This window comes from Vulpes lagopus, chromosome 11 (assembly GCF_018345385.1).
Source record: "Vulpes lagopus strain Blue_001 chromosome 11, ASM1834538v1, whole genome shotgun sequence".
NCBI classification, from domain to species: domain Eukaryota; kingdom Metazoa; phylum Chordata; class Mammalia; order Carnivora; family Canidae; genus Vulpes; species Vulpes lagopus.
In genome coordinates this window covers 101620329-101644738 of record NC_054834.1, presented here as the reverse complement: position 1 = coordinate 101644738, position 24410 = coordinate 101620329, and the positions used below count along the sequence as shown (strand labels likewise).

Genomic DNA, 24410 nt, shown 5'->3' with positions numbered 1-24410 from the left:
TAACATGCTGACTTTTCATCTTACAATAAAAATTATCATTTTATTTCTAATAGGCCTACCTGGACCATGCAAAGATATTAAAGCAAGTGATGTGACCAAGAGTTCTTGTAAATTAACCTGGGAACCTCCAGAATATGATGGTGGAAGCCCAATCCTTCATTATGTCCTAGAACGCAGAGAGGCTGGGAGGAGGACATATATACCAGTCATGTCTGGTGAAAACAAACTGTCTTGGACTGTAAAAGATCTCATACCAAATGGTGAATACTTCTTCCGTGTTAAAGCTGTCAACAAGATCGGTGGAGGCGAATATATTGAACTGAAAAATCCAGTCATTGCTCAAGATCCAAAGCGTAAGTTTGGGCATGGATATAATATAGCTGGGAATTACTATGCAATTTTTTATTTTAAAAAGATGAGTTTATATTATTCAGCTACATATTAACAGGTTTTTTTTTTCTTATTCTCCAGAGCCCCCTGATCCACCTGTAGATGTTGAGGTTCATAATCCTACAGCTAATGCAATGACTATTACATGGAAGCCACCTTTGTACGATGGAGGAAGCAAAATAATGGGTTACATCATAGAAAAGATTGCTAAGGGTGAAGACAAATGGAAGAGGTGCAATGAACACCTAGTACCAGTCCTGACCTACACAGCCAAAGGACTTGAAGAGGGAAAGGAATACCAATTCCGAGTGCGAGCAGAAAATGCTGCTGGCATTAGTGAACCTTCTCGGGCCACTCCTCCAACCAAAGCTGTAGATCCTATTGGTGAGTTTTGTTTAATGGGCTTACTGTTTTCCCAATGTACAATAAAAGAGAATAATGTTTTGTCAGATGTTTTGATCAGAATTGAAAACAATTATTGTTTTTATTCATTACAGATGCCCCGAAGGTCATTATGAGAACAAGTCTCGAAGTGAAACGTGGTGATGAAATTGCACTTGATGCAACCATCTCTGGGTCACCTTACCCGACTATTACGTGGCTAAAGGATGAAAAAGTCATTACACCCGAAGAAATTAAGAAGCGAGTAGCACCCACAGTTAGGAGGAAGAGGGGTGAAGTTCAAGAAGAAGAACCATTTGTCCTGCCTCTGACAGAACGTTTGAGTATTGACAACAGTAAAAAAGGAGAGTCTCAGCTACGTGTCCGAGATTCAATCCGACCTGACCATGGCCTGTTTATGATCAAAGCTGAGAATGACCATGGTATTGCTAAAGCTCCCTGTACTGTCAGTGTGCTAGGTAAGTAGGTAAAACTATACTTCTCAATGGAAGAAAGTCTATAGAAGAGTTTTAGTAAAACATAAAAATGGGGTTTGGGCCGGGCCAGGGGAGAGAAGTAGGAAATAGCTTCAGCAAGGTTTCCTCAGTCCCATTTTTTCCTCCCAGCTATCTAAACAAAATCAACCAAACTTATTATTTGTTAGCTAATGTGATACAAAGACAGATGTAGGAAAAGCAGAAGTTTATGTTAAAGGTGCATGCTAACATTTACATCTTCCATTGCAACCATTTCTATGCAAATTTTTAATCACTGCTGTCTTTCAAAATATTAGATACACCAGGACCACCAATCAACTTTGTATTTGAAGATATTAGAAAGAACTCCGTCCTCTGTAAATGGGAACCACCCCTCGATGATGGTGGCAGTGAAATTATAAACTATACTTTGGAAAAGAAAGACAAGACAAAACCTGACTCAGAGTGGATTATTATCACTGCAACACTTAGACACTGCAAATATTCAGTGACAAAACTGATTGAAGGAAAAGAGTACCTCTTTCGAGTAAGAGCTGAAAATAGGTTTGGGCCTGGACCACCGTGTGTTTCAAAGCCACTTATAGCTAAAGATCCATTTGGTAAGGTTCTTTTAGCATCTACATTTTGCCTTTTTATCGTATGCATGGGTATATACATTATCATAGCTTATAACCTTGAATTTTTATATCAAAATTCACTGGAGAATTCATTCAAATATGCATTTTTTCTTATCAGAACCACCTGATGCACCTGATAAGCCCATTGTAGAAGATGTTACCAGCAACAGTATGCTAGTGAAATGGAATGAACCAAAAGATAATGGAAGTCCCATCTTGGGTTATTGGCTTGAAAAACGGGAGGTTAATAGCACACATTGGTCTCGTGTCAACAGAAGCCTTCTGAATTCTTTGAAGACCAATGTAGAAGGCCTATTAGAAGGACTCACCTATGTCTTCAGAGTATGTGCCGAAAATGCAGCTGGACCTGGAAAGTTCAGTCCTCCTTCAGATCCCAAAACAGCACGTGATCCAATCTGTAAGTAATTTCTTACAAAGAGAGTAGGGTACAGCACAGTGCTATAATTAAATTACTTAATTAAGTACTATGTTGTATGCTTGAAAGTTGTTAAGAGAGTAGATCTTGAATGTTATAGCTACCAAAAAAATGGTAATTGTGCAAGAGGGTGGAGGTATAAACTAACATTGTAGTAATCATCTTGCAATATATGTATCAAGTCATCATGTTGTATACCTTAAACTTGCCCAAAAAATCAAGCAAAATACTAACAATGACTACAGATGCATATTAAGATTACAATAAAAAATTTTAAACATCAGTATATATAACTTGAAAGTTTCATAAAACAGTACTTACCCATATTATAGGTGATGCATTTTGGAAATAAGGTGGATAGAGTAAGGTATTGTGCATTTTAAAATCTTCAGCGAGTTTTGATTTGTGTATCCACATTTATTCTAGCTCCACCTGGGCCACCTGTCCCAAGAGTCACTGACACAAGCTCTACAACTATTGATCTAGAATGGGAACCCCCAGCTTTCAATGGTGGTGGGGAAATTGTTGGCTACTATGTTGATAAGCAGCTGGTTGGCACAAATGAATGGTCACGCTGCACGGAGAAGATGATCAAGGTCCGTCAGTACACTGTCAAAGAAATCCGAGAGGGTGCCGATTATAAACTCCGAGTGAGTGCTGTCAATGCTGCAGGTGAAGGACCACCAGGGGAGACAGGACCTGTGACTGTGGCTGAACCACAAGGTAACTTAAAAGTTACATGAATAAGATTATGGATATTTTCCTAGTATGGGATTTCTCCCGCCCCCTTTCTTGGGCTTAATGTATTACTGTTCTCTTTATAACAGAGCCTCCAACTGTGGAACTGGATGTTTCTGTCAAGGCTGGAATACAAATAATGGCTGGAAAGACTCTTAGAATTCCAGCTGTGGTAACTGGTCGTCCAGTGCCTACCAAAGTATGGACCATAGAAGAAGGGGAGCTGGATAAAGACCGTGTTGTAATAGAGAATGTTGGAACAAAATCTGAGCTCATTATCAAGAATGCCTTGAGAAAAGATCATGGAAGATATGTGATTACAGCTACCAACAGCTGTGGGTCCAAATTTGCAGCAGCCAGAGTAGAAGTCTTTGGTAAGGAATGTTACATGGATTTTCATGGGGTTTTTGGAAGTGATACAATTGATCGCATTGATTTTTATGTTATTTTTTTTTCTCAGATGTTCCTGGACCAGTTCTTGACTTAAAACCTGTCGTAACAAATAGGAAGATGTGTTTGCTTAACTGGTCTGATCCAGCAGATGATGGAGGAAGTGAAATCACAGGATTCATTATTGAAAGAAAAGATGCGAAGATGCATACCTGGAGACAACCAATAGAGACCGAGCGATCTAAATGTGACATCACAGGTCTCCTTGAGGGACAAGAGTATATGTTCCGGGTGATTGCCAAGAACAAGTTTGGCTGTGGCCCTCCTGTTGAAATAGGACCAATTCTTGCAGTTGATCCACTAGGTAAAAGCAGCTTTCATTGTGTTTGCTTCTAGCTCTGTCATTTATTTATTGAGCCTTATGGCTTCAAACTCCCAACAGTCCAATGATCTATAGCTAGAGAGTGATAAGAAAAGTAAAACAAATAACAACTAGCAACTTTAATAAGAGTACCATATTTGCTATCATTTCAATGTAATTTTTGCACAAATCCATGTATGGTTTTGTGTACTGAAAAACCTGAATCTCTCTGCAATAGAATACACTGGAGTAATTCATTTAATACCTAAGTAATTAAAGGGAGTTCATTATTTTTAAAATATTACAGAATAGATGACAGCCTTATGATAAATGCCTCAGTTTTCCTTTAGCTCTCAAAAGAACAGAAATCCAACCAAAGGAAATCTCCATAAGCAAAATGAAAAAATGTGAAACCCTCAAACTGCACACCCTTATAAATGCATACTAACATCCCATCCAAGAAAGCAAAAATCTATGAGGATGACCCATTTCACCAAAAGACAGAGGCGCTATTCCTCTTCCACCACCACCTCCCTACCAACCAAAAAAAGAAAATTCTATCTTCACCATGATAGCTCATCTCAAGAATGTCCACTGGAGCTCAAGTTGTACCAGAGGTATTAGAAGATTGCTGAGCTTCCACCACAAAGCTCTGCTTCTGGTTGCAATAATAGTCAATAGAAAAGAATTAGATGTTGTTTGAGCATTCAGATGTATTCTTTGTTTTGTCCTTTGGGGCACAAAACTACAGCGGCATTACATAAATTCTCTTTCCACTCCATTTTAAACCCACACTTAGAGGCAACTTGGTTCAAAGCGTGTTCAGTAGACATATCTGCTGTCTGTTAATAATGGAAACACTTTGATCTCAGCTGGTCATCCAAAGCAAAACTCCACAGACTGTCTCTTCCACTTCATCAGGATTAGAAACTTTCCCAGTGACAGATGTGTAAAAGACAGAAAATGCTAAAGATAACAAAAACATATTGCCCTTCAATTTATTTTTAATCAACAATTTAGGCTGTAAAGCTTGCTAAGAAAAAGTCTGCCTATTATGAATGCCTATAGTTCTGGTAACTGATATATTTTTAGAAGGATTTTAAAGATGGATGTAAGGTTACTATGCCAAACAGAAACCTGATTTTCACATAATTAATTTAAAGTGAAATACTATTTCTTATGCGAATATTTAACTTGATGCTTGTCATTTCAACTTGCCTCTGGTTAAAGGTCCTCCCACGTCTCCTGAGAGGCTCACATACACAGAAAGGACGAAGTCCACTATTACCCTTGACTGGAAAGAGCCCCGCAGTAACGGTGGCAGCCCCATCCAAGGCTATATCATTGAAAAACGGCGTCATGACAAACCCGACTTTGAAAGAGTTAACAAACGACTCTGCCCAACCACATCTTTTCTGGTTGAAGATCTTGATGAGCACCAAATGTATGAATTCCGTGTCAAAGCTGTCAACGAAATTGGCGAAAGTGAACCATCCCTGCCTCTGAATGTGGTCATACAAGATGATGAAGGTGTGCAATCTGAGCATGATTTTAGGGCACTTGATGTGCTGCCTTTATCTTAGAGGTTGAGCAAACATCCCTTATGGTTTTTTTGTTTTTCTCTTCCTTTCCCTTCTCATTGCAGTGCCTCCAACTATTAAGTTGCGCCTGTCTGTTCGAGGAGATACTATCAAAGTTAAGGCGGGAGAGCCCGTTAACATCCCTGCAGATGTGACAGGCCTTCCAATGCCTAAGATTGAGTGGTCCAAGAATGAAACTGTGATCGAAAAGCCCACCGATGCACTTAAGATAACTAAGGAAGAAGTATCCCGGAGTGAGGCAAAGACGGAGCTTATCATTCCCAAAGCAGTGCGGGAAGACAAAGGCACTTACACGGTTACTGCTTCCAATCGCCTGGGCTCAGTGTTCCGAAACGTTCATGTGGAAGTATATGGTAAGGGACCTGTTTTCTCAGATCAAAATGAAGCCCAAGGTCTATTTAAGAATTGTCTTCTCATTCCCATTCTCCTCTCTTGGTTCCTTTCCAGATCGTCCATCACCACCAAGAAATCTTGCTGTTACTGACATTAAAGCTGAATCCTGCTACTTGACATGGGATGCCCCTCTAGACAATGGTGGCAGTGAAATCACCCATTATATCATTGACAAACGTGATGCAAGCAGGAAGAAAAGTGAATGGGAGGAAGTCACCAACACTGCTGTAGAGAAGAGATATGGGGTAAACTAAATATTTTCTTGTACCCATTAAAAAGACATGACCCTAAATTAACACCCTTCTGGCAAAACCTTAGAATTTAATGATTAAACTCAAAACTGCACATGAAAAGATTTATTGTAATTTTTAGCACCATGCACGTTAGGCCACTCGGTAAATACTATTTGGTAAGCCAATTCTCTTTTATTTGAGAGATCCACTACTAGGTACAAGAGACACATATTTTTAAATGCTTTCTTCACATTTGAGTCTATGTATTTTCAAACTATATACTTACTTGATTTTATAGATTTTCATAATCTTGCTTACCAAAATAACTTGAATTTTAAAATAGTAAAATCAACATTAAGTGTGTTGTTTTTAAGAAATCATTATTCATCTCATTTCTAGGTCTGGAAACTTATCCCCAATGGTCAGTACGAGTTCCGAGTTAGGGCAGTGAATAAATATGGAATCAGTGATGAGTGCAAATCAGATAAAGTGGTCATTCAAGATCCCTTCCGCCCTCCTGGACCTCCAGGAAAACCAAAAGTTCTGGAGCGCACAAAAGGGTCGATGCTAGTGAGCTGGACTCCTCCTCTGGACAACGGCGGTTCTCCAATTACTGGCTACTGGCTGGAGAAGAGAGAAGAGGGAGGTGCCTACTGGTCACGTGTTAGCCGAGCACCGATAACCAAAGTGGGATTGAAAGGCGTGGAATTTAACGTTCCTCGCTTGATTGAAGGTGTTAAATACCAGTTTAGAGCAATGGCAATAAATGCCGCGGGAGTTGGCCCTCCCAGTGAACCATCAGATCCAGCTGTTGCAGGAGATCCTATCTGTAAGTACACTCCCATTTCTGGAGTTTACAAAGAGCAAAACCACTAAAGGCATAATTCTGCTCTTAGATTTCTTGTATTTTTCTATGCCAAATTACTTATTAAAGTAAAAATTCCATACTTAAAGTATCAGAAGTACATTTATGTGCATATACATATATATACACTACACACACATACATAAAAGCATATAGTTTTTAAGTTGTTGATTTAAGCCTAGTATTTATGAGTAATCACCTATGATTACTCATAATAAAGACCCTGGACTATAAGCTCCTCTCTGCTCCCATACCTTAAATAAACTCCTATCCCATTAGACACAATGGAAATTATCTCCATCTCTAAACAGACCCTGTAGCTGGAGTTCAACAAAAAGTAAAATGTTAACTTTTCAATAATATATATTGATCAAAGATACAAGATTCTCAAGCACAGTCCATGAGGTCAAAGAAAAGAAAAAAAAATCCTTCTGAAAGATCTATTTAGCAGATCAATTCAAAAAGTAAAATACCAGGGCCTTAATGATTAATTATATTTGCTATATATCTGATAGAGATTCTCTGTAGAAAAAAAATTCAGCCATTTGTTAAGAAGAAGATTTAAAATAATCTAAGTTCTTTATATGGAGCATATATATAAAATGCAATATTCATTCATTCAGCAAGCTAGTATTGAACATGTGCTATGTACAAGGAATTGTGCTACGCACTAGAGAGGAAGAGCCAGGGTTAAAAAGACTTTCTATAATTGTGAAGCACTGTCAGAAATGTAGAAGATTGTTATGTAATTATTATAGACATCAACCTCATCCCTATAGGGCATATAATTTTGTGTTCAGACGTTTACCAACCAATGATGAAATGATTTTTTTTTATTTTAAAGTAAATTAAATTTTGCAGTCTCTTCAAAGGGATCTTAAAATTAGCTTTTCACCAATTGTGTATAACAGAATACAGATCTAAAGATTTTGTAGTCTTTTTAATCCCAGTTAGTTGCTTGCTTTCTTTTCACATTAATGCTAAATAAAAAGAGATTATTTCTTATATTCTCTTCTCTAGAAGGTAATTTGTTATTTTGGAGTCCCTATTTTAGTATTTATAGATTAAATCTAGCATTCCACTGGCTTCACAATTTGATAATCTTTTTTTTTCTTATTAGATCCACCTGGGCCACCCTCTTGCCCAGAGGTCAAAGATAAAACAAAGTCCAGCATCTCACTGGCATGGAAACCTCCAACCAAAGATGGTGGCAGTCCAATCAAAGGATACATTGTAGAAATGCAAGAAGAAGGTAGTACTGACTGGAAAAAAGTAAATGAGCCAGACAAACTACTGACTACCTGTGAATGTGTGGTGCCAAACCTGAAAGAACTCAGGAAGTACAGATTCAGAGTGAAAGCTGTCAATGAAGCTGGTGAATCTGAACCAAGTGATACAACTGGAGAGATTCTTGCCACTGATATTCAAGGTAGTAGTCCTTCATTGCATTTGTGTTCATTTGATCTGATTATGTAAGTAACTTGCTGAAGATACGTCAATTACTTTTTTGAAAAAGGTAAGCTAAATCCTGTTATGTTATTCATGGTATTACAGAGCCACCAGAAGTTTTTATTGACATTGGAGCACAAGACTCTCTGGTTTGTCAAGCTGGCTCCCAAATTAGGATTCCTGCTGTCATCAAGGGACGCCCAACACCAAAATCATCTTGGGAATTTGATGGAAAGGCAAAGAAGGCAGTGAAGGTAAAAAAAATATATATATTTAATTTTCTGTGTCTCCCACTGAATCACTCTAAGGTATATTTACAATGCAACTATCTTCTTTTCTAACAGGATGGAGTTCATGATGTACCCGAGGATGCACAGGTAAGAAGAAAGCGATTTAGATATAGTGGACTGCAGTACTGCTTTTATTTCATCTGATGTATGACTACTATTTTCTTTGTATAGGTGGAGACTGCTGAAAACTCATCGGTCATTATTATTCCGGAATGCAAACGATCTCATTCAGGCAAATACAGCATCACAGCCAAGAATAAAGCAGGACAGAAGACAGCGAATTGTAGAGTTAAAGTCATGGGTAAGAAAGACTTTAAAAGTGACCATAGAGGGGATCCCTGAGTGGCTCAGCGGTTTGGCGCCTACCTTTGGTCCAGGGCGTGATCCTGGAGTCCCGGGATCAAGTCCCACGGTGGGACTCCCGGCATGGAGCCTGCTTCTCCCTCCTCCTGTGTCTCTGCCTCTCTCTCTCTGTCTATCACAAATAAATAAACAAATCTTAAAAAAATAAAATAAAATAAAATGAAAGTGACCATAGAATAAGAACCAATTACTTTAAACAAAGTGACATTCCTTATATTGTGATTTGCATCCAACAGATGTACCAGGGCCGCCCAAAGATCTGAAAGTCAGTGACATCACAAGGGGTAGTTGCAGACTCACATGGAAGATGCCAGATGATGATGGAGGAGACAGGATCAAGGGCTATGTTATAGAGAAAAAGACTATTGATGGAAAAGCCTGGACTAAAGTCAATCCAAATTGTGGAAGCACCTCATTTGTGGTTCCTGATCTCATCTCTGAACAGCAATATTTCTTCCGGGTGCGTGCAGAAAACCGTTTTGGTATTGGTCCACCCGTAGAAACCATTCAGAGGACCACGGCCAGAGATCCAATATGTAAGTGTCTTCATCTGAGATTAAAATAGTTTCTCAAATTTGAACTATATCATTTTAAACAATACCTAATACTTCCTTTCCTAATTTTAAAGATCCTCCTGACCCCCCTATTAAACTCAAGATCGGTCTCATAACAAAGAACACAGTACACCTATCATGGAAACCCCCAAAGAATGATGGGGGCTCCCCTGTCACCCACTATATTGTTGAGTGCCTTGCATGGGACCCAACTGGGACAAAGAAAGAAGCATGGAAACAGTGCAACAAGCGTGATGTAGAAGAACTGGAATTTACTGTTGAAGACCTCATCGAGGGTGGACAATACGAATTCAGGGTCAAGGCTGTCAATGCTGCAGGAGTCAGCAAACCTTCAGCCACTGTTGGCCCCGTGACTGTCAAAGACCAGACGTGTAAGTACCAACATATTAACAGAGATGGTCCCCTTTATGAATGCCTTCGTACAAATTTAATATTAGCCCAAAATAAAAAGAGAAATATCTGTATGTCAGGAGGCTACTGTGAGTTGAGCATATTAACCACTCATTCCTTCAACTTCTGCAGAATTAACACATTTCCTTACATGTGACCTTTCCCTTATTTGGAAGAGATGCTGTTTGGAGTTTCCTTACTGTAATTTTCTGTATGATCCTCAAAAGGGGAAGAGAGTAAGCAGTTATTTGCTCAGCAACTGCTGAGACCCATTTATCTTCACAATCAAGTTTCCTTTTCTCTATTTAAGGAAAAGATACATCCATCTTAATAGATAAACCATGAATAGGCAAATATGGTAATAATTCTTCCTCCGTGATTGTTACCATCCCTACTGCTGTGTGTGTGTTTGGATCGTTCTTCTAAAATCTGGAGGGGGTTGTAGTCACTACCCTCTTTGCATATTCTTCTACTAGATTCATGGAAAATGGAAAATTGCTTTGCCTCTACTAGCAGTTATATTTCTTAAAAAAGAGAGTCCCTCTCAGAATAAAAATAGTAAGTCCTCTCATAACTCTGCATATTTAAGGGAATATGCATACATATTAAAGGGACTATCATGAAAGAATTCCTAAGCCTAAGCTACTATAATCTCCACTTCTCTCTGCCCCCTTTTCAGGATCTACACGCATAGTAACACCAGGTGAGAGAGAGGCAATAGCTGATACATAGCCACGTGTAGGTCCACTAAAGCATGATGACTACATGTACCTGCTCTCCAAGCTGGTATAAATCAGTTGAAGTCAAATCCATTCTTCATATTGGGCTACACAGCCTGCCTATAGGAGATGCAAATAGCTTTGTAGGTGCTGTAAATTCTACTTTCTGTCCCTAGTGACCACCATTTTTTTTAAAATAATCTAGGCCCACCTTCAATTGAGCTAAAAGAATTCATGGAGGTTGGAGAAGGAACAGATGTTAACATTGTGGCCAAAATTAAGGGTATGCCATTCCCGACACTCACCTGGTTTAAAGCGCCTCCAAGGAAGCCTGATAAGAAAGAACCTGTTGTCTATGACACCCACGTCAACAAACTGGTAGTGGATGATACCTGCACGTTAGTTATTCCACAGTCTCGCAGGAGTGACACTGGCTTATATACCATCACAGCTGTGAATAATCTGGGAACGGCATCGAAGGAGATGAGACTGAATGTCCTCGGTAAACAGAGCATGGCTTTCTAAAACTACATGTCTCTCTGTTCCTAAATATACTATTTGGCTTTAAAATCATCCTTCTAACTTTTTTCCCTTTCTTAAACCATTTTAGGTCGTCCTGGCCCTCCAGTGGGACCAATAAAGTTTGAAAATATTTCAGCAGATCAAATGACATTATCTTGGCTTCCACCTCTAGATGATGGTGGGTCTAAGATTACAAACTATGTAATTGAGAAGAGAGAAGCTAACAGGAAGACATGGGTGCATGTCTCCAGTGAACCTAAAGAGTGCACGTACACAATTCCCAAATTGCTAGAAGGCCATGAATATGTATTCCGAATCATGGCCCAGAATAAATTTGGTGTTGGGGAGCCTCTTGACAGTGAACCTGAAACAGCAAGAAACCTCTTCTGTAAGTAGGGCGTGTTTTATGTATAAAATCACTCTTATCTGTTGTTTTTCATAATTTCTTATAAATCAACATGATTTCTTTTTCATAGCTGTCCCTGGACCACCAGATAAACCCACAGTTAGCAGTGTGACTCGCAACTCCATGACTGTCAACTGGGAAGAGCCAGAATATGATGGAGGCTCTCCTGTGACAGGATACTGGCTAGAAATGAAAGACACCACTTCAAAGAGATGGAAGAGAGTTAACCGAGATCCTATCAAAGCCATGACTTTGGGTAATTCTTATAAGGTGACTGGTCTTATTGAAGGCTCTGATTATCAATTCCGTGTGTATGCAATCAACGCTGCTGGTGTGGGTCCAGCAAGTCTGCCATCAGACCCAGTGACTGCTAGAGATCCAATTGGTAAGCCTTGAGACCATTTCTTCCCCGCCCCCCAAAATGCCATGGAGAAGTCAAGAATACTAATATATACTGGTTCTTTCCAGCCCCTCCTGGTCCTCCAATTCCCAAAGTCACGGACTGGACTAAATCATCTGTGGATTTAGAGTGGTCTCCGCCACTGAAAGATGGTGGATCCAAAGTAACTGGATACATTGTTGAATATAAAGAAGAAGGAAAAGAAGAATGGGAACAGGTGACTAACACTTGGCATTCTGGAAATATATTATGAATAAACTAAAAGTGTAGCAGTTATTCTGAATCCCATTAATTTCTATTTGTATTTTTTATTAAGAAATGAGAAAAAAAACAGAAATTTAATCCAAAGTTATATTATCATTAGTAAAATACAGTTCCTGGCAAGACATTTCATTCAGGGTTTCCCTGTAATATCTGATCCCCAAAACTTAAATTGGCAACAATTTTCCCGAAGTAGTTAAATATGCTGTTGGTTATACTTCAAAAAGCCATTAAAATAAGAAGCTACAAAGAACTGAATGCATGTGATCCTTCTCTAGGGTAAAGATAAAGAAGTGAGAGGAACAAAGCTTGTTGTGACAGGGTTAAAAGAAGGAGCTTTCTACAAATTCAGAGTTAGAGCAGTCAACATTGCTGGCATTGGAGAACCTGGAGAAGTGACAGATGTCATTGAAATGAAGGACAGAATTGGTAATTATTTACATTTCTATTATTTTATCAACATTTGTGTTTTGGATTGGACGTGAAAATCACATCTGTAATTTTCTATTGTGTTCCAGTGTCACCTGACCTTCAGCTAGATGCCAGTGTCAGAGACAGAATTGTGGTCCATGCTGGAGGGGTGATCCGAATCATCGCCTATGTGTCCGGAAAACCTCCTCCAACTGTCACCTGGAACATGAATGAGAGAGCTTTACCTCAGGAAGCTACCATTGAGACCACAGCCATTAGCTCCTCCATGGTCATCAAGAATTGCCAGAGGGGCCACCAAGGTGTCTATTCTCTTCTCGCCAAGAATGCAGGAGGAGAAAGAAAGAAGACAATTATCGTTGATGTATTAGGTAAATACCTTTAATTTGTCCATGCAGCTTTTAAAAATAACAATTTTACTTCTCTACAAGCAAAGCCATGTTATAATAAAACTATTACAAATATTTTGGAAAATAAGAAAAATCACCCGCAATCCCACTGACCACTATTTGCATTTAAAAATATTTCCTCCTGGGTTTTTTGTCCTGTACATATTTTATATTGTTGTACTCCTATAGAGTTTTTTTATGTTGCCTTTTTATATGACATTAAAAAGTCATGTTTTTATGCTATATAAAAACAGTTTTATATAACAAGTTTTTATATTGCCTTTTATATAACATGCCACCATAAGCACTTACTATGTTTTATATAGTTTTCTTAAAAAGAAACTCTCCTGCAAATGTACGTGAATACCTAATCATTTGCTAAGGTTGATCAATTCTTATTTGCTAATTTTCATAATAAGGCAAAAATCTCTGTGAAGGGTTTCAGTATTCTAATTGAAATCGTCACATTCAGTTATCAATATTGCATTTCTAGTCACTGAATACAGAGGTAGACTCTGCAAGGCTTTTTCATGCCTCTTGATGGCTGCTCTATTCCAGTGATTTGCTCAAAAAGTAAAGCCAGCCCACTCAGATTTTTCTCTCAGCACATCTCTAAGCCCAACCATACTCCAAACAAGGAGTTGTTATGTGAAAATAACTGGTTCTCTATTGAACATAACTAATGTTATGTAAATTTGTTATGTTTTCATTAAAATGAAAATGGCATGAGGAAAAAGATCTCATTGAGCCAACAGTCCCACAAGCTTTTAGGTTACTTTCAAGCTCCTAAACACACTTTGTTTTAACTTAAGAATTGGTACACTTTCAAGGTTAAATGCTAACCCTCCCAAAGTTCCCTCTGAGATTTGTGAACTCCTGTGCTGCTTATTGATTCGCTAGTCACCCAGAAAAACTCTCTCCCCCTGTCCCTTCTGAAGAGTAAACTAGACACAAAAAGTAGCCATGCCACCCATCACCCCTTGTCCTGTCTCCTCCTGTTCATTCTCCTTCCAGCAGCCTCCTCCTATCTGATTTACAAATTACAAAAAAAAAAACACCTATATACATAAATATATAAATATACACATTATGTATACATACACACATTACTGCTCCTTTAGCTTCTACTAAAGCAGTGGCAAACAGTAATTATTATAAACATACTTCATTTAAAAACATGGTTGAATATAGATGATGATGGGGAGAAAAAAATAGACACAAAATCTTATATTTTTGTCTCATTTTTAAAAACAGAGGGTAACAAATATTGAGCCCTGTTATTCATTGAAAACAAACAACTAGAAATTGTTTCCTCTTATTTTCAGATGTGCCAGGTCCTGTTGGAATACCATTCCAGGCTCACAACCTAACCAATGACTCCTGCAAACTGACCTGGTTTTCTCCAGAAGATGACGGAGGCTCTCCAATCACCAATTATGTCATTGAAAAGCGCGAATCTGACCGCAGAGCATGGACCCCTGTGACATATACAGTTACCCGGCAAAATGCTACTGTCCAGGGTCTCATTCAAGGGAAAGCCTACTTTTTCCGAATTGCAGCAGAAAATAGTGTTGGCATAGGCCCATTTACTGAGACACCAACTGCACTCGTAATCAGAGATCCAATAAGTAAGTGCAAGTTGAAACAATTTCATCCTTAATCACTCATTTAATAAAAGAGTATGGTGACAAAATAGGTACATAGATGCCAAATGTTTCATTCCTTTGACAAGCATTCAGTAGACAAATGCTCGATACCTGATGTTGGTAGTATTTGAATGTGATTGTGAAAGACATTATGGGAATATAGGATTTTTCAAATCCTTCCATATATACTACACATTTTTAATTTCCCCACTCAATGGCATAAATATGACATATTTTCCTAACTCTAAAACTAACAACTCTGGAGAACTTAAATTATTTGGCCTCAACGAACCTCTATTTGCTCATCTATCAGAAATTAGACTAAGTTCTATGATGAGAGCCTTCTGCTACTTATCAAAGCAAATAATTTAATGTTTAAGTGCAATCCTCAAAAAGTATCATTCACTATTTATTATCATGTACTACTTTTTTAACATGATACTTTTTTCATTGTAATTCTGTATTTAACTTGCAGCTGTACCAGAGCGTCCTGAAGACCTGGAAGTCAAAGAAGTTACTAAAGATTCCGTTACTTTGACTTGGAACCCTCCTAAATATGATGGTGGATCAGAAATTATTAACTATGTCCTAGAAAGCCGTCTCATTGGAACTGAGAAATTCCACAAAGTTACAAAGGACAACTTGCTTAGCAGGAAATACACTGTTAAAGGCTTGAAAGAAGGTGATACCTATGAGTACCGTGTCAGCGCCGTGAATATTGTTGGACAAGGCAAACCATCGTTTTGTACCAAGCCAATCACTTGCAAGGATGACCTGGGTATGTGGCTGATGCAATTCATACTTTGAAAACTTGTACGCTTATAGATTTACCATAAGACATGAGTAAAACTGACTTGCCTTTATAATTAAAATTTTAGCTCCTCCAACGCTTGACCTCGACTTCAGAGACAAAATCACGATTCGGGTTGGTGAAGCTTTTGCCCTCACTGGCCGTTACTCAGGCAAACCAAAACCAAAAGTTTCTTGGTTCAAAGATGAAGCTGACGTGCTAGAAGATGATCGCACTCACATAAAGACCACTCCAACGACACTTGCCCTGGAGAAGATCAAGGCCAAACGTTCAGATTCTGGCAAATACTGTGTGGTTGTGGAGAACACTACAGGCTCTAGGAAAGGTTTCTGTCAAGTCAATGTTGTTGGTAAGTATCATTGAGCAAAAAGAATAGATACTCCGTTCTTTCCAAAGCAGAAGTGGAAATAACATCTTGGGCTGTGATATTTCTTTTTTCTGCAGACCGTCCTGGACCACCAGTAGGACCGGTTATTTTTGATGAAGTGACCAAAGATTACATGGTTATCTCTTGGAAGCCACCTTTAGATGATGGAGGCAGTGAAATTACCAATTACATTATTGAGAAGAAGGAGGTGGGCAAAGACATTTGGATGCCTGTGACATCTGCAAGTGCTAAAACAACATGCAAAGTTTCTAAACTTCTTGAAGGAAAGGATTATATTTTCCGGATCCATGCTGAAAATCTGTATGGAATAAGTGATCCTCTGGTGTCTGATTCAATGAAAGCGAGAGATCGTTTCAGTATGCATTACATTTCTTTTTAGTGATTCAGTGTTTAAGCTCGTTCATAGGAAATTACATTTCTAACACACTCTGCTAATGTTTGTTATAGGGGTTCCTGATGCACCTGACCAGCCAATTGTTACCGAAGTTACCAAAGACTCTGCATTAGTAACCTGGAACAAACCAAATGATGGAGGAAAGCCCATCACAAACTACATCCTGGAAAAGAGGGAAACTATGTCTAAACGATGGGCTAGAGTTACCAAAGAGCCCATCCATCCATACACTAAGTTCAGGGTTCCTGATCTTCTAGAAGGGTGTCAATATGAATTCCGGGTTTCTGCAGAAAATGAAATCGGTATTGGAGATCCCAGCCCTCCATCCAAGCCAGTCTTTGCTAAAGATCCAATTGGTATAATATTAAAGCATTCATTCAGTTTTCACATTATCCAATTTTATTTTCGGCTATATTCTAACTCCTTTTTGTTTCTTCTTTTATTACATAGCTAAACCAAGTCCACCCGTCAATCCTGAAGCAATTGATACAACATGTAATTCAGTTGATCTAACTTGGCAGCCACCACGTCATGATGGTGGGAGCAAGATTCTGGGTTATATTGTTGAGTACCAGAAAGTTGGAGATGAAGAGTGGAAGAGAGCCAATCACACTCCCGAGTCATGTCCTGAAACTAAATATAAAGTCACTGGCCTTCGGGATGGTCAGACCTATAAGTTCAGAGTAATGGCAGTCAACGAAGCGGGTGAATCGGACCCAGCTTATGTTCCCGAGCCAGTGCTCGTAAAAGACAGACTTGGTGAGTAAAATCTTCTCAGCTGTAATAGCGAAAAAGATACGTGTCTCATTGTGTAAGCTACATTGTAAAATACATTAACAAATCAAATCTGAAAGCACCATTTGCTTTATTCTAGAACCCCCTGAGTTGATTCTTGATGCCAACATGGCAAGAGAACAACACATAAGGGTTGGTGACACTCTAAGACTTAGTGCTGTCATCAAAGGCGTGCCATTCCCAAAAGTAACTTGGAAAAAAGGAGACAGAGAGGCTCCAACTAAAGCAAGAATTGATGTTACTCCGGTTGGTAGCAAGCTTGAAATTCGTAATGCTGCCCATGAAGATGGTGGAACTTATTCTTTAACTGTGGAGAATCCAGCTGGCTCGAAAACTGTCTCAGTGAAAGTACTCGTGTTAGGTACAAACTTTCATACTTATTTTTAATATGTTATTACATGAAATACATAAGTTTTGATACATTTTGAGCTGTTACCTGGATTAAATGACTTATTATAACTTCATTATTTAACACTTTCAGATAAGCCGGGGCCACCTAGAGATCTGGAAGTCAGTGAAATTAGGAAAGATTCTTGTTACCTTACTTGGAAGGAACCACTAGATGACGGTGGTTCTGTTATTACAAATTATGTGGTTGAGAGGAGAGATGTTGCCAGTGCCCAGTGGTCACCTCTTTCAGCTACTTCGAAGAAAAAGAGTCACTTAGCTAAACACCTTAATGAAGGCAATCAATATCTCTTCCGAGTAGCTGCTGAAAACCAGTACGGACGTGGTCCTTTTGTTGAAACACCCAAACCCATCAAGGCTCTGGATCCTCTACGTAAGTTGCTTTCTCTGGATACAAAAGTTTTCTCTGACAGTCTTTGAGAATATTATTCATTTATCATAACTTCTTCTTTTGAAAAGATCCCCCAGGGCCACCCAAAGACTTACACCATGTAGATGTCGACAAGACTGAAGTCTCCCTTGTTTGGAATAAGCCTGATCGTGACGGTGGCTCCCCGATCACTGGCTATTTGGTGGAATACCAAGAAGAGGGCACCGAAGACTGGATTAAGTTCAAGACTGTGACAAACTTAGAGTGTGTTGTTACTGGCCTGCAACAAGGAAAGACCTATAGATTCCGTGTAAAAGCTGAAAATATTGTGGGTCTTGGTCTCCCTGACACAACTATCCCAATAGAATGCCAAGAAAAGCTAGGTAACTTTTGGACGGGTGTTTTTATTTCTTTTTGAAAGTCATGTTGGGAATGTTCAGATTGTGGAAAATCAAAAATCTAATTTTATCTCATGTTCATTTCCCAGTGCCTCCGTCTGTGGAGCTGGATGTGAAATTGATTGAAGGCCTCGTGGTAAAAGCTGGAACTACTGTCAGGTTCCCTGCCATCATAAGAGGTGTACCCGTTCCCACTGCAAAGTGGACAACTGATGGCACTGAGATTAAAACAGATGAACACTACACAGTTGAAACGGACAGCTTCTCATCAGTGCTTACCATTAAGAACTGCTTACGGAGAGATACTGGGGAATATCAAATCACAGTTTCCAATGCAGCTGGCAGCAAAACAGTAGCGGTACATCTTACTGTTCTTGATGTTCCTGGTCCACCAACAGGCCCTATTAATATTCTGGATGTTACCCCTGAGTACATGACTATCTCGTGGCAGCCACCTAAGGATGACGGAGGAAGCCCTGTGATAAATTATATTGTTGAGAAACAAGACACAAGGAAAGACACATGGGGTGTTGTTTCATCAGGAAGCAGTAAGACAAAGCTGAAAATTCCACATCTGCAAAAAGGCTGCGAATATATTTTCCGAGTCAGAGCAGAGAATAAGATGGGTGTTGGTCCTCCCCTTGACTCCACGCCTACTGTTGCTAAACATAAGTTCAGTCCTCCATCTCCTCCTGGGAAGCCGGTGGTTACTGACATTACTGAAAACGCTGCAACGGTGTCTTGGACTCTGCCAAAATCTGATGGTGGCAGTCCAATAACTGGTTACTATGTGGAGCGTCGAGAAATAACTGGCAAATGGGTGAGAGTCAACAAAACACCTATTGCTGACCTGAAGTTTAGAGTGACTGGACTGTATGAGGGAAACACATATGAATTTAGGGTTTTTGCTGAAAATCTTGCAGGACTGAGCAATCCATCCCCAAGTTCTGACCCAATAAAAGCTTGCCGGCCCATCAAACCACCCGGACCACCTATTAATCCTAAACTGAAAGACAAGACCAAAGAAACAGCTGACTTGGTGTGGACAAAGCCTCTCAGTGATGGTGGCAGCCCCATTCTAGGCTACGTAGTGGAATGTCAGAAACCTGGTACCACACAGTGGAATAGGATTAATAAAGATGAACTCATTAGGCAGTGTGCCTTTAGGGTACCTGGACTAATTGAAGGAAATGAGTACAGATTCCGTATAAAGGCAGCTAATATTGTGGGGGAGGGAGAGCCAAGAGAACTAGCAGAATCTGTGATTGCAAAAGACATCCTTCATCCTCCAGAAGTAGAACTTGATGTTACTTGTCGTGATCTTATTACCGTTAGGGTGGGCCAAACTATCCGCATTCTTGCTCGAGTCAGAGGCAGACCTGATCCAGACATAACTTGGTCCAAGGAAGGCAAAGTATTGGTCCGAGAAAAGCGGGTTGACATAATTCAAGACCTACCTCGTGTTGAGTTACAAATTAAAGAAGCTGTTAGAGCTGATCATGGCAAATATATTATCTCAGCTAAGAATACCAGTGGGCATGCCCAAGGTTTCACCATTGTTAATGTTCTTGACAGACCTGGGCCTTGCCAGAACTTAAGGGTTAGCAATGTTACCAAAGAGAACTGCACAATTTCTTGGGAAAACCCACTAGATAATGGTGGCTCAGAAATAACAAATTTCATAGTGGAATATCGCAAACCAAACCAGAAAGGCTGGTCAATTGTTGCCTCAGATGCCACTAAGCGATTAATTAAGGCCAACCTCTTAGCCAACAATGAATACTATTTCCGAGTTTGTGCAGAGAATAAAGTCGGTGTTGGACCGACCATTGAAACCAAAACTCCAATTCTGGCCATTAACCCTATTGATAGGCCAGGTGAGCCTGAAAACCTTCACATCGCGGATAAAGGAAAGACGTTTGTCTATCTCAAGTGGCGACGGCCCGATTATGATGGTGGTAGCCCAAATCTGTCCTATCATGTTGAGAGGAGGCTGAAGGGCTCTGATGACTGGGAAAGAGTGCATAAAGGAAGCATTAAAGAAACCCATTACCTGGTTGACAAATGTGTTGAAAACCAGATTTATGAGTTCAGAGTGCAAACAAAGAATGAAGGTGGGGAAAGTGACTGGGTGAAGACAGAGGAAGTTGTTGTGAAGGAAGACCTACAGAAACCAGTACTTGATCTGAAGTTAAGCGGTGTGCTAACAGTCAAAGCAGGGGACACCATTAGACTTGAGGCAGGTGTTAGAGGCAAACCATTCCCAGAAGTTTTATGGACCAAAGACAAAGACGCGACAGACTTAACAAGATCACCAAGGGTCAAGATTGATACCAGCGCTGATTCATCCAAATTCTCTCTTACTAAAGCAAAGCGAAGCGATGGTGGTAAATACGTGATTACAGCAACTAACACGGCTGGCAGTTTTGTGGCCTATGCCACTGTCAATGTTTTAGATAAGCCTGGTCCTGTAAGAAATCTGAAAATTACAGATGTGTCCAGTGATCGGTGTACTATTCGCTGGGATCCACCAGAGGATGATGGTGGCTGTGAAATCCAAAATTATATTCTAGAGAAATGTGAGAGTAAGAGAATGGTTTGGTCCACCTATTCTGCTAATGTCTTAACTCCTGGTACTACAGTAACACGTCTCATAGAAGGAAATGAATATATTTTCAGAGTCCGTGCAGAAAATAAAATAGGCACAGGGCCTCCAACAGAAAGTAAACCGGTCATTGCAAAAACCAAATATGACAGACCTGGTCGCCCGGATCCCCCAGAAGTCACCAAAGTAAGCAAAGAAGAGATGACTGTGGTTTGGAATCCACCTGAATATGATGGTGGAAAATCCATCACAGGATACTTTTTGGAGAAAAAGGAAAAGCATTCAACACGATGGGTCCCTGTTAACAAGAGTGCGATCCCTGAGAGACGTCTCAAAGTACAGAACCTGCTCCCAGGACATGAATATCAGTTCCGTGTCAAGGCAGAAAATGAAATTGGAATCGGAGAACCAAGCTTGCCCTCAAGGCCAGTGGTGGCAAAAGACCCCATAGGTATGATATCCTTGCTTTTTCTGATATCACGCCAAATCTTAATCTCAAGAACAGAGGTATTAGATAAATAAGTTAAATCCATGACATTGAAACTTTACCTTAGCCGATATTTTTCTACATAGATCTTTTACCAAATCACCTAAGATGTACAAACAATGGTAGATTCAAATTTTATGAAGGAAAATAAGAATTCAGTGATGAAGAAATTGAATGTCCTATCTTTGATTAACTGAGAGTGGACTACATAAAACTACACATTGGAATACCACTAGTAGGAGTTAACGACCAGTAAATTCATTCTTATGTAATTTATTTTCAGAACCACCTGGTCCACCAACCAATCTCAAAGTGGTTGACACAACCAAAAGTTCCATAACTCTTGGATGGGGAAAACCAGTGTATGATGGAGGCGCACCAATAATTGGTTATGTTGTGGAAATGAGACCGAAACGAGAAGATACATCACCTGACGAAGGCTGGAAAAGGTGTAATGCTGCAGCACAACTTGTTCGCATGGAGTTCACTGTTACCAGCTTGGATGAAAACCAGGAATACGAGTTCAGGGTGTGTGCCCAAAACCAAGCTGGCATTGGGCGCCCTGCAGAACTAAAGGATGCTATTAAACCTAAAGAAATCCTAGGTGAGACCCTATTTTATCATGGGACTCATTCACTCTACACTTCTCACATGACTCTCCCATGTTCTGAAAAGTCAACTAATGGTTTTCATGTCATTTGCAGAACCTCCTGAGATTGATTTGGATGCCAGCATGAGGAAACTGGTCACAGTGAGAGCAGGATGCCCTATTCGACTATTTGCCATAGTGAGAGGACGACCAGCTCCTAAAGTCACGTGGCGAAGAGTGGGTATTGACAACGTGGTCAGAAAAGGACAAGTTGATCTGGTTGACACCATGGCCTTCCTTGTCATCCCCAACTCTACCCGTGATGACTCAGGAAAATATTCCTTGACGCTTGTGAACCCAGCAGGAGAAAAGGCCGTGTTTGTGAATGTCAGAGTATTAGGTGGGTGACTAATGAGTTCCTTCTCCTCCTTCAAAAACACATTAGTTAATAATAAGGCCAAGGAGACACATGTATCTGATGGTGTGGCTCTTCACAGATACTCCTGGACCTGTGACTGATTTAAAAGTTTCAGATGTCACAAAAACCTCATGCCACATTTCCTGGGCCCCTCCTGAGAATGATGGTGGGAGCCAAGTGACACATTATATTGTGGAGAAGCGTGAAGCAGAGAGAAAGACGTGGTCGACCGTTAACCCAGAAGTCAAGAAAACGAGCTGCCAAGTCACCAATCTCGTCCCTGGGAACGAGTACTACTTCAGAGTAACTGCTGTCAATGAGTATGGCCCTGGTGTGCCAGCAGATGTCCCCAAACCAGTGCTTGCATCAGATCCTCTGTGTAAGTTCTATCCATCTTCCTCCTCTTAACTCCAGTCTCCTACTTTAGCAAGGTCAAGATACAGACACATTTTAATCTACCACATCAAAAGGGCTTTAATTCGTAGAGACCCAAACAGTACAAGTGAATATCTAACTGACTCATTAAAGACTTTTTAAATCTGCCCCATCCTGTTACTATTCACTTTCACCACACTGAGCTAGTTTCCACGTGCTTCAAAGCAAGTGGCATACTCAAACATTTCGGTGTAGTAACAAAGGGATTTGATTAGTTTACCTGGACAGTTCTTCAAAATCACATCTTTCTTCTAGGTGAGCCGGATCCTCCAAGGAAGCTAGAAGTTACTGAAATGACAAAGAACAGTGCTACGTTAGCCTGGTTACCTCCCCTGCGTGATGGAGGTGCTAAAATCGATGGCTACATCATAAGTTACAGAGAAGAGGAACAGCCTGCAGATCGCTGGACAGAGTACTCAGTGGTAAAAGATCTCAGCCTGGTCGTCACTGGCCTAAAGGAAGGAAAGAAGTATAAATTTAGAGTAGCGGCCAGAAATGCTGTTGGAGTCAGTTTGCCAAGAGAAGCTGAAGGAGTATATGAGGCCAAAGAACAGCTGTGTAAGTGGCCACTGTCTCATTGTATCACGTGATAAAAGTTTTTCTTTTGACATAGAGACTGAACACTCATATCATCTATTTGGTTCAATCTTACTCTTTAAAAAAAAAAGAATATTAGCTGTAATGCAAAGATTAATTCCAACCTACTGATGGGTGCCACCTACCGTTTGAGAAACACTAGTATAGTCTCCACCAGAGGAAATTTCGTCTCCCCTCAAACGTAATGAATTTTCATTTTGTTTTTAGTGCCTCCAAAGATCCTTATGCCAGAGCAAATTACTATTAAGGCTGGGAAGAAACTCCGGGTTGAAGCCCACGTGTACGGAAAGCCCCATCCAGTCTGTAAATGGAAAAAAGGAGAAGATGATGTCGTCACTTCCAGCCACCTGGCAGTGCACAAAGCAGACACCTCTTCAATCCTGATCATTAAAGATATTACTAGGAAAGATAGTGGTTACTACAGCCTCACTGCAGAGAACAGTTCTGGGACAGACACTCAAAAAATCAAAATTATCGTCATGGGTAGGTTAAACATTAGACAAATGGCTATCTAAATATGAAGATCAGAAGCATTTTTTCCTCTCAAACCCCTGTTCTTATGTTTCTTTCTCTTGGTTTATGCAGATGCTCCTGGGCCCCCTCAGCCTCCGTTTGACATTTCTGACATAGACGCTGATGCTTGCTCCCTGTCATGGCACATCCCTCTGGAGGATGGAGGCAGTAACATCACCAACTACATAGTAGAGAAATGTGACGTGAGCCGAGGTGATTGGGTGACAGCTCTAGCTTCGGTGACAAAAACTTCCTGCAGGATTGGAAAACTGATCCCAGGCCAGGAGTATATCTTCCGGGTCCGTGCTGAAAATCGATTTGGCATTTCAGAGCCTCTCACATCTCCAAAGATGCTAGCTAAGTTCCCATTTGGTAAGGTTTCTTTCAGGGAGAAAAAAAAATTGTTTCTTTCCAGTCTGTTACTTACGAAAAACACCTGACATTTCCTTTGACTTCCTCTC

General features: G+C 40.0%; 1 protein-coding gene across 27 annotated transcripts in view; it reads left to right on the top strand.

Moving 5' to 3' along the window:
* Positions 1 to 24410, top strand: part of LOC121501618 (titin-like) — a 281158-nt gene that overhangs the window by 191543 nt on the left and 65205 nt on the right. For all 27 annotated transcript variants that reach the window (XM_041773882.1, XM_041773881.1, XM_041773880.1 and 24 more), the window contains 40 exons: positions 54 to 353; positions 472 to 774; positions 888 to 1250; positions 1565 to 1867; positions 2004 to 2303; positions 2748 to 3044; positions 3149 to 3433; positions 3520 to 3813; positions 5041 to 5340; positions 5456 to 5764; positions 5859 to 6049; positions 6437 to 6866; positions 8023 to 8331; positions 8457 to 8605; positions 8696 to 8728; positions 8813 to 8942; positions 9241 to 9540; positions 9633 to 9950; positions 10894 to 11190; positions 11299 to 11598; positions 11687 to 12001; positions 12085 to 12233; positions 12556 to 12706; positions 12796 to 13077; positions 14421 to 14723; positions 15217 to 15519; positions 15620 to 15901; positions 15997 to 16296; positions 16388 to 16690; positions 16785 to 17093; positions 17209 to 17490; positions 17611 to 17910; positions 17997 to 18290; positions 18395 to 21361; positions 21681 to 22001; positions 22102 to 22386; positions 22484 to 22783; positions 23095 to 23397; positions 23644 to 23919; positions 24022 to 24321. In XM_041773882.1, the coding sequence (XP_041629816.1) occupies positions 54 to 353; positions 472 to 774; positions 888 to 1250; positions 1565 to 1867; positions 2004 to 2303; positions 2748 to 3044; positions 3149 to 3433; positions 3520 to 3813; positions 5041 to 5340; positions 5456 to 5764; positions 5859 to 6049; positions 6437 to 6866; positions 8023 to 8331; positions 8457 to 8605; positions 8696 to 8728; positions 8813 to 8942; positions 9241 to 9540; positions 9633 to 9950; positions 10894 to 11190; positions 11299 to 11598; positions 11687 to 12001; positions 12085 to 12233; positions 12556 to 12706; positions 12796 to 13077; positions 14421 to 14723; positions 15217 to 15519; positions 15620 to 15901; positions 15997 to 16296; positions 16388 to 16690; positions 16785 to 17093; positions 17209 to 17490; positions 17611 to 17910; positions 17997 to 18290; positions 18395 to 21361; positions 21681 to 22001; positions 22102 to 22386; positions 22484 to 22783; positions 23095 to 23397; positions 23644 to 23919; positions 24022 to 24321 (13836 nt within the window). The remainder of the gene's footprint in view (positions 1 to 53; positions 354 to 471; positions 775 to 887; positions 1251 to 1564; positions 1868 to 2003; positions 2304 to 2747; positions 3045 to 3148; positions 3434 to 3519; positions 3814 to 5040; positions 5341 to 5455; positions 5765 to 5858; positions 6050 to 6436; positions 6867 to 8022; positions 8332 to 8456; positions 8606 to 8695; positions 8729 to 8812; positions 8943 to 9240; positions 9541 to 9632; positions 9951 to 10893; positions 11191 to 11298; positions 11599 to 11686; positions 12002 to 12084; positions 12234 to 12555; positions 12707 to 12795; positions 13078 to 14420; positions 14724 to 15216; positions 15520 to 15619; positions 15902 to 15996; positions 16297 to 16387; positions 16691 to 16784; positions 17094 to 17208; positions 17491 to 17610; positions 17911 to 17996; positions 18291 to 18394; positions 21362 to 21680; positions 22002 to 22101; positions 22387 to 22483; positions 22784 to 23094; positions 23398 to 23643; positions 23920 to 24021; positions 24322 to 24410) is intronic.